Source organism: Atta cephalotes (assembly GCF_000143395.1).
Source record: "Atta cephalotes unplaced genomic scaffold scaffold00038, whole genome shotgun sequence".
Lineage (NCBI taxonomy): Eukaryota > Metazoa > Arthropoda > Insecta > Hymenoptera > Formicidae > Atta > Atta cephalotes.
This window is the reverse complement of record NW_012130102.1, coordinates 294,822-305,628: the sequence shown is the minus strand read 5'-3', so window position 1 is coordinate 305,628 and position 10,807 is coordinate 294,822. Positions and strand designations below refer to the sequence as shown.

At 25.6% G+C, this 10,807-nt stretch overlaps 1 protein-coding gene across 1 annotated transcript in view; it reads right to left on the bottom strand.

Moving 5' to 3' along the window:
* Positions 1 to 7,169, bottom strand: part of LOC105621929 (collagen alpha-2(IV) chain-like) — a 13,509-nt gene extending 6,340 nt beyond the window's left edge. The window contains exons 1-5 of the mRNA XM_012203366.1: positions 7,140 to 7,169; positions 3,122 to 3,242; positions 2,589 to 2,912; positions 1,954 to 2,025; positions 16 to 312 (exon numbers count right to left, since the gene is read on the bottom strand). Of these exons, the coding sequence (XP_012058756.1) occupies positions 16 to 312; positions 1,954 to 2,025; positions 2,589 to 2,912; positions 3,122 to 3,242; positions 7,140 to 7,169 (844 nt within the window). The remainder of the gene's footprint in view (positions 1 to 15; positions 313 to 1,953; positions 2,026 to 2,588; positions 2,913 to 3,121; positions 3,243 to 7,139) is intronic.
* Between the last annotated feature and the right edge of the window lie 3,638 nt (positions 7,170 to 10,807).

Genomic DNA, 10,807 nt, shown 5'->3' with positions numbered 1-10,807 from the left:
AAATATCGGGTATGCCAGGAATTCCCGGATGCCCTGGATAAGACGGTATCCCTGGTTTTCCTGGTATTCCTGGAGTTCCAGGGATGCCAGGAGTCCCTGGATGCCCTGGATATGACGGTGTCCCTGGAATTCCAGGTGTCCCTGGAATTCCAGGTGTCCCTGAAGTACCAGGAATGCCAGGAGTCCCTGGATGCCCTGGATATGACGGTATCCCTGGAGTACCAGGGATGCCAGGCGTCCCTGGATGGCCTGGATATGACGGCGTTCCTGGTTTTCCTGGTGTACTTGGAATACCGGGAATGCCCGGATGTCCTGGAAATGGTAATTATAATGTATTGAAATAATTAAAATTATTATTGAAAAGTTGATTATTAAAGGGATTATCTATAAAGTATGTGTCAAGGCTCTTTTTTGATAGTATGTCAGGGAATGAAAATAACTTGTTACTTATAATGATGTATAGTTACAATTTATTTTTTTTTTGTTAATTTTATTGATAACTGCATCATTTTTTTTCTTTGATAACTGTGACAAAGTTATATTTTTTCGGTAACGATAATGAATTTTACAGTTACTGTTATCATTATTTTGCACATGATATGATTGAACACAAGCTACTCATAACATTTGAGACTAGAAAGCCCCTATAGGTCCGTCCTCTGTAATTGGCGATCATTGATTTTAAAAAAGTATTAAGAAAATAACGAAAACTTACTTTCTTACATATCGAATTAATTTAAAAAATCAATAACTAGTAATAATAACTTGTTTTTTTTTCTACTCGGTAACGAATAATTGTAACTTATTTTAAAAAATAACTTTCCATTTCCTGTAGTATGTTATATATTTTTGAAATTTGTTGTTTTGATAATCATTGTTTGCAGAATTTTCACAATGATCCTAAACAAATAGTTTTTAAATGACATGCATAGTGAAGAAATGAATATGAGTATTTTCGTTTCAATTATATATATGTATTATTATACATAATATTATTTAAATATTATATTTTGTATAATATTATTTCTCTCTCTATTTTATATACTCAATTGTACATATAGTGTGTTTCATTTTAATCATCCTAGGCAAATATCTCGAAAAATATGGAAGATACAAAAGAATTTCAAACAAAAGTTGTATGGTTTCAAGAGAGACATAAGATGGTATCATTGATTTGATCTTGTATGGCGTTATTAAGGTCAGAGCAAGGTCTTTGACTTTTTTAAACGGAATCCTCAAATTTTCATTACATATTCTTATAGCTTATCTCGAGAGCTTTCCAAAACATTATAATTAAGTTCATTTTTATTAAGTACTTTGCGAGTTTTAAGGCTTAATAGTTACAATACTATCGACATTAAGTATTAAATATTTGACTAAAATATCTGACCGACGGCTAAAACCTCTTTAATGTTGTTCAGGATTATTAAGCTCATTGGAGATTTCTATTATTTTCATTTTTACATAAAAATGAATTTTCAGTGCAAAAATAAGAAAAACAACCTCCAGTTCCAGCGCCAATTTCCAATTGCCTGATTATCATTTGTTTACTTTTTTTACTCTTAATTGTTTATGTCGACAATTACGATCTATAAAAACATATTTTATATATTTCTATTTTATCTACATTGATAAGATTTCTTAATTAATAATAATATTAAATGTAGGGGTATCTTCTTATTTGATGCTTCAACATTCAATCTGACAGTCAAAGTTTTAGTATTATTTCTGTTATCGTCTAATTGTAATGATTTTTATGAAAAAAATACAGTATCAAATGTTACTCTTTTTTTTAATTTTTAATACATCTTTTACTCTCTAATACATTATGAAGTTTATTAATAATGTAATTAATTTTATATATAATATTGCTCTATATATATGTTTTATGATGTAATTTTAAATACATTGTTACTAATATTATATATAATATAGTATCTAAAATTTTTATACCTGATGAGTTAGGCCTATAAGGAGGTCGAGTTGGCTTTGCTTGAATTATTGATCCGCTTCCAATAGGTGCTGCTTAAAATTTCAGGTGATATTTATTTTAATAATACATTCATTTGCAGTTTTTATGTATAATATACATAACCTGACAATAAAGTTCCCAACTATAGTAGAGAAACACAGATATTACACATAATAAAGTGTTGTATTTTATCTTTAAAAAAAAATAAATTTATTTTATACAATAGAACTCTTTTAATATTATTTTTTATCTTTTAAACTTTAAAGTAATTCTTCATAACATGCATGCATTTTACATCTTTGATACAAACCGTAAACCTTTTTTTGAAATTTGGAATGCTGTTTCCAAAAGCTCTAAAATATTTTGAAAAATAAATATTTTCAAAACATCGAGGATTTTTTAAAGGAATGACTGCACTAAACAGAATTGCAATTATAGACTTTAAAAAAAGTTTCGAATATCTAATAGATATATTAAATGTGTTGACATCATGGGGAACGACTTTAATTTAAAAAATACAATATAATGTTTGTTATGAGATATTTGTATTTTTTTTATTTCTGCAGACCTGAAACTTTACTGTCAGATTACATATGGTATATCTTTATTTACATACTTCCTTCACTTGGTGGAATGTTCGTGTATTGCGCACACACCATGGGGAAATGTAATTCTCGCCATGATGTAATCAGACCATGATGCTCGTGATGATCATGTTTGCCTTCGTTTTCGTGATGTTCGTGCTTGTGAAGGAAAAGTTCCACGTCCTTCCCTGGTTGAACAACGCGATAACCCCATCCGTCACTGATATAAAACGTTGTTTTTAGGTGGCCAAAGGGATCAACGTAGCCGTAACATCCATAGGTAATCCCATGTAGGCCACGTATTTCATGATGAAATTGTCCATCTGGATTAACATCGTAACCATATTTGTATGCATCTGTAAAGTACAATAATCAATTGTAATTGCAACTTGTTATATCTAAATTTTGACCATAAGAAAAAGTGAAACCTATAATTTTTACGTCTCATTTTAGATAGCATTTTATATTAAAAATGGAACATTAAAATTATGGACTCACTTTATTTATGTGTCAAATTCTTTATTATCTATATTTCTTTCATTATCTTTAAGGCTTTTGGACTTGCCTGCTTCAAAGTTTTGGCTTAAGTACTGAATTTTTTGTTCATCGCTGATGTTTAAAATCACTCCGCTATCTCGATTGGTTGTTAATTCCTGAGTGAGTTGCGACATGGAAGTAGCAATCACCTGAAAAATAATTGTTTTTTATTATTTGCAAAAAATCGAATTTATGTATATGTTGTAAAACTTTTTTAACTTCTTTTATAAAACTTTATTCAATTTTCTTCATAAAATATATTTAATATAATACACAAAAGAGTAAAGAATGTTTTCAATAATAACATTTGAGTTTTAAAAAAAATTATTATTTTTTAAGATAATTTATTCAATGAAAAAAAGGAATAATGGTGATAGTGGATAAAAATAAATAATGAAACAATTATAGAAGTTAGAATTGAAATCGAAGAAAATATTATTCCGTCCACACTAGTGGAACTAGTGATATCGTATTACGTCATCAATGATTCTAATGACAATAAAAGTATTTAAATTTTTATGATTAATAAAAATTATGATTAATAAAAATTTAAAAGTATGCATGTTTCATATGCATAGATAGTATTTTTCAATGTTTATTTATAAAGCTATAATTATTTATGTAAATTCGCGTGAACTACATTTATTGTTAGTTATCATATATGTTATCTTTATGCAGAAGACTCTTTTTTTAATAAGAAACAGTTGTTAATCGCGATAATTTGCTTTGTCCACGCACGTGACATTTCCAATGAAACATGATGTATTTATTGAGTTGTGTTTAAAAACAGTTGGCCTTTAATATCAATCGGTAGAATTAAGTATTTGATGCGATCTGCAAGCGCATATCGTGAAATATCATAGTTGGCATTTCCAGTTTCTGTAGTTAGAGCGATTTGTAATTCTCAGCTATTAATTTTCCAAACATTGTGAAACTAGCAACAACTGTCTAAAGTATTTTAAATATAAATTATGCTTCGATTGTGTAGAAAAAAAGAAAGGAAGGAAGAAAAGGGATGAAAATAAGAAAGAGAGAAAAAGAATTTTATTCAGAGACTAGACAAAAATCTAATAAGTTTCGTCTTCATTTTATACAATATATGTATTAGGTGTAATAAAAAGAAATCCATTATTTTTCCATTCAATTTCATACAAAAATAATGGATTTCTTTTTACTACATCTAATATATATATATATACATTTAGCATTTCTTGTAACTTTATGTGTATGTATTATTTGTTTAAAAAGTTAAGCATTATCTTAAATGTAATATATTTGCGATATTTATACATACTTATGATTTGTTTCATCAATTTATGTCAATATACTTAAAATTTCCATTAACAGGTTTATTAACCTTAAATTTAGACTTATAATGAAATATGTATTACATATGTTTTTATCATGTTTATGGATGACATAAAAAATACTTAATATAAATTTTATATAAAAGTTAAAACAAAATCAATACTGCGTGTTTAGATATGTATATATTTCTTTTAGCAGAAGATTTATCAATAATTAAGGGACCATTTTTTATTTTTGAAATATTGCTATCATTTTTTGATGAGTAATATGCTTTCACTTTTTTAGACGTGATCGACTAACTGTTACTCTCTCTATCGTTTCTGATCTCAATGAATTATCTGTTTTATATAAGCGAAAGTCGAAAGCGATCAATGACTAACAGTAGAAATTCTTATTCAATTTTCAATCTGCATGAGATAATAATTTAGAAGGATTTTACATATATATCGTTCACATACGTTATATTATCATTCGTATTACACATATATTCTCGAACATGTGTGTAGTTTCAGTACAGTAATGCGTAAAAGTAATGATATATAATTTTAAAATATAATTTTAAAATATAATTTTATATAATAGATGCATCATATTGAATGCAAGATTATTTTAATTTAATTGAGATCAAATTTAATTGATTGATATATATATATAGATTTATCTTTTTCTCAAATTTTTGATTTCTTCATGATTCGCATATTTATTTTCTCTCCATGTATGTGCATGATATAAAACGATGGTTTTATGCACTCACGTTCGCGAATTTATATGCATATCCTTTCCTGCATACAGAATATATAACGGAGAAGACGGTTTGGTCTTTTGAATTTATTTGAATTTTGTGGATAAAAGAAAATTTATTTAAATTTTACTTAACCTACTTTAAAGAATTCAAAGTCTTCAAATTATAGGCAAGTATAGTTTATAAAAATAATTGTAATACTTTTTGTTTTTCATTAAAAAGTATCTAGAAAAATGAATTGGAGAAAAATTTATTTTAAATAAAAATTTATTTCTGATTTTAAATGCAATTATTTAAACAATTAATTAAAAATTTAATTAGATAAACTTATGTCAATTAATAAAAATTATAACTTAATTACAATAAGTAACTAAATAAAGTAATTTATAATAATTAGTTAGTTTTATAATTGCTGGAATATGTCAAGATCATATCTCATGTTGAGATGATTAAAGATGCATTAAAGATGCAAGTAATCATATCGTATTTAACATAAACTGTTCGTCTAGTTGAAAATATCTCAATCTTATCAATGCAGTTATCGTTACAGTATTGCCTATCTAAGAAGATTTCTATGAACTTCTTATTTAATTAAACTTTTTTAATTCTAAATATATTATTTATATTTTTATTCACGATATTTCCATACACGATAATAAATTTTTTTTTAACTGTTATTAAATTATTATACCTTCTCCCATTTATGCTATTCGCAAGGCATATTACTCAAAATATTTAAAAACTATAATAGGATATATCAAATAATGAGAACAGATAATGAGAATCATACAGTGCGCAAAAAAAAAAAAAATATAATTATCAAAATTTACGTATTATGAAGATATACTGATTGTCGGTTTTTTTTGAAGATATAATGATTGTCTAGTTTTTTTTGCGGCGATCACTGTACATTATTATTTGATAATTATATTTTTTTTACGACCGATTATCGCGCTGTATTAATGCTCTCATTGCCTGATATATCCTATTATAGTTTTTAAGTTTGAGAGCTTAATTAATATTTAAAGTTTACATTTTCAAAATATTCTTATAAGAATAATATTTTTATAAGAATTAAGTAGAATTATATTTATAAAAATTAAATAAAATTAGAAAGGATTATACAACTATAAGAATAATATTGTGTAACAGCTACATTAGTATATCGTTCATTCCGGGTGAATCGATTCGAAGATTTGATATATCGGTACCGAATTTGATTTCTTGCTCATCCCCTCTTGCTATTCTATCCAATAAATCTTACAGTTTAATAATCAGAATATCTACATTCTCGTAAGAATGCTATTAATTGCTGTTGCAGAAAATAACAATGATTTGTCAGAAACTGTTGCCATATCCGCAATTTCCCTAAATGGCGACATAGAAATAGTTTTACGTATTATTATGTGGATTATCTCTCAATTTTTTACTTTTTATGCTTAAAATATTTCAACTTGTCCACGCCACATCATTTTATTTATTACTTTAATATTCATATTTTATATTAATATTCATTTAGATTCTAATAAAACAGATCTTTTAATGTATATTTTAATAATCATTAATATATTCTCCAATAATCTATTTTTTTTTTCATTCGGTTGTCATGTAAATATGCCACAAAAGTGGCACATATCCTGGTTGACTAAGTTAGGTTTGGCCAGGATCCACGGTCGCGATTGATGATCTCAACCGTTGTTCCACCCACGTGAAGGGAAAGTCGCGATTCTAAGAAGGTTGTGCGAGCGGGACTCTTCTTCGTTGTCTTTTTCTTTCAGTCCCAGGTTGACAGACTATATAACGAAAGGTTAATATATGCTAGCTCCCGACCTAACCCTTCTCTACGCGTACCTGCAGCGTCAAATGTTGCCATAACGATTAATGTCTACGGTATTTATGTCGCGATATTTTAGTGGACAATAGCAAGATCGTTTCAGTCAAACGACCGTAGCGTTAAAGTTCTAGCTGTTTGCTTTTCAAGGCAATCTTAACATACCTTTAAATTTAATACAAAATATTGCTCCATGTTCTCCTTATTATTATACATTCTAAAGGGACAACGTTCTAAAGATATTCCATGAATAATGTATAAATTCTAAGAACACTAAACATTTAACTATTACTAAACCTTTTTTTAGAAATATTTTAATAAATATAAACTGTAATAATATAGCAAGCAAGATATTAATAGTTACAAATTATAATGAAGAAAATGTGATGCTGATTAGAAAAAATTGTTTGTAGGATTTTTTTAAATAAAAATGTTTAATAGATTTATCGTTTATTTAAATACGTAATGGATTTAGCTGGAATTAAAAATTGGTAATGGAGGATTGAATTGAAATTTTCATAAATTCGTAAAAAAAATGGCATCCAATAGCAGTAACTATTAAAGTAAAAAATTTTTCTAACAACATTATCATTAATTATTATTAATTTTCAGATCAAATTTAATTTTTTCTTGAAAGAAATATAGAGCCATCGATTGCACGTTAAAATATGTTAATTTATGCAACATCGTAAATCAAATTATTCACGTGCGCAACTAATATACGTGATATGAAAAGAATGTCCCAGATTAGTGAACTGCCCTTTATCTATGTTTAATTAAATTGATTGATAGGGTAAAAAAAACTTATTCGATTAACGCTTTTTTTTATAATTATTGATTAGCTAATTGCCTAATTGCTAATTATTCGAGAATATCATGAAAGCAAATTAGTATTATTGTGTAATTTATGTAACTTTTTTTTAATTATATATAAATAATTAAAATATTTAAATTATTTAAATTATATGTTATTGTTTATTGATTATATATATTGATGACAATTTATTGATTATTCATTTTACACAATTTTTGATACCATTGTATTATTATTATATCTGCTATTATTAACATGTATTGTGTACTTTATTTTATTATGTTTTATTTATTTAAAATGATTTAATTATTTATAATCTTCAGAATTTATATTTATATTATGACGTCAATGGGCTAATTATCTCATGTATATTATAATTGATAAGATGTCATGAAAATAAGAGAATGAAAAAGTGAAGAAGAGAGAAAGAGAAAGAGAAAGAGAGAATCAGGATTCCATTCAGGGACGTCAGGAATATCAAAAAAGTGATTGCCCTATCATTTCAATCGAAGACTAACCTTATACACGATTGCAACTCTCATCCTTGATTATGCAAAGAGTGCAAGGCGATCTTTACTCGTATTAGAAGTCACTATTCAACCTTTTCTTTAAAATGTTGATCGATAGATCAAATTGATACATCAATTGCTTATACGGTATTTTGATTTAGTTAATACATATAATTATATGAACTCCGCAGAACTATAATGTATAACTATAACATTATAATAATTTCCTTCTAATTATATATTTTTATTATTATCGTGACGAAATGATCATGTTGTGTGCAATCCTATTATTACATTACAATGGGATTGTTGTAGTTATTTCATTGTAATAAAAAAATTATTGATACAATTATAATATTGATAATTATTATATAGTCAATATTTTATAGCCAAGTAAATATTTTTTCACAATATAAATATAAAATTTCATTTTAAAATTTAATTTTATATTTATATTGTGAAAAATATTAGTTCAATTAAAATTTAATAAAACATATATTTTAACTTTTGTAATAAAAATTATAATAATAATAGATTATTTAATCTTTCATTTTGTTGCGAAACTACTACTACGTATTGCATATTTAAAATGTGTATATGGTATACTGTAAAAAATATATGATTAGATTTTTAATTAAACTATTAAATAATCAAATTTTAATTTAATTAGGTATTTTTACATCGACGAATCTTTAATTCATATTAATATGTTCATTTTAATATGTTAATTTTTTTATTTATATTTAGTCCATAAATTTTTTATTAAGCGACGAAGATAATAATATTGCAGATAACTAAATATTTAAAATTGCATCTAAAGTTTTTGCTGAATCTGAATATTATCAAAAATCAATTGAAACAGACAAAATATATTCAAGATTAAAGATAAATATAATGACATTTGAGTCGAATATCTTAATTACTCATGGCGAATCTGCCATCAGTCAAATGGCCAAAGCTGTATCACTTTATGAATCACACAGAGGCCGGATCATCTTCCAGTGAAAGTCACCTGTAAGTAGTTACGTAAGGGACCCCAATTTTAGTCTGAGGCAAAGCCTTTGGTACGTAATTGTATGTCAATCGCATTGATCTCACAATCAATAAAATTATGTTAAAAAATATTTTGTAAATTAGACGCATTTTTTGTTATTTTAATATTAGAGAAATAAATTTTTAATTATAATACTAGATAACTGTCTTCTCTTTAGAATCACAAATTTTATTAATTAATAATTTCTTAAATATTAAGCTCACAAGAAAAGAGCAATAATTTGAAATTTATTGATAAGATGTAGGTCTTAAAATGCTCTTCTATCAATTTTTTAAAATTATTATTGTATGTATTTATATATTGCATTAAAATGTAATTAATATATAGTTTAAACTAATGTTTATAAGTAGTAAATTATATGGACATGCACACACACATATATATATATATATATATATATATATATACACACACACACACACACAAAATAAATCTTGTGTTCTCGATTATGTCAAAATTTTAATTAAATTTCAATGACATGCAGGAATTCAATGATACGTGAAAGCTCGAGTATGTAGAAATGTACAAATATTTTCAGATTACATGTGTGCGCGTTTAAGGCAAAACTTCATTCCGCACATATATGAATGGCACTTCTTGTTGCGACAATTGTATACATGAATCACGATGATTCTCAGAAAGAAGTGATCTTCTTTTAACAATAAACTTTTCCATAAAAGTATATCTTGTGATTGGTGAAAGAAATAAAGAAATTGTTATTTAGAATAATTAAGGTAATGTAGGATTTTAGCTAAAACATATATTAATTTTATTTATGTATTCCTCTATCTAAATTATTTTTAGATAAACTATTCTTTTAATTTTTAATAGATATTTCATTATATATTTTAAAATTTTATATAAATAAATATTTATTTTAATTAAATAAGAAACAAGAACTTGTTGATACTACTTATGTAAATTATATTTACAATGTAAATTATATTTACAATATACAATAAAAAATTATATAATTTTGATTATTTAAATAAAGAAAGTACAACAAATATTTTAAATGCATTATTAGAAATAGATTTGTAAAACGAATTAATTATTGAATGTAAAAGATCATACCGTATACTTACGCATAGGGAATATGCACGCATAGATTAAATTATTTAATATTACAACATTCAATTGTTAATATTTTAGAAAAAATATGTCAAATTAAAATAGATAAAAGTTTCACAAAGGAAAGAAATTCGAAATTGGAAATTTTTTTCAGGAAAGGAATTGTTAATTTAATGGAGAAATTGCAAATTTGAGATGATCGAAATTATATACAATATGTTATATGATATCATTGCAATGTCACGGCATTGAAATAAATTATGAATGAAAATGTAGTGCAATGACATTCTCACTTGAATGAATATCAATATGAATGGAAATCTCGATTAGATAACGAGAGTCACGATGGACGCAACTATTACCATATATATATATATATATATAT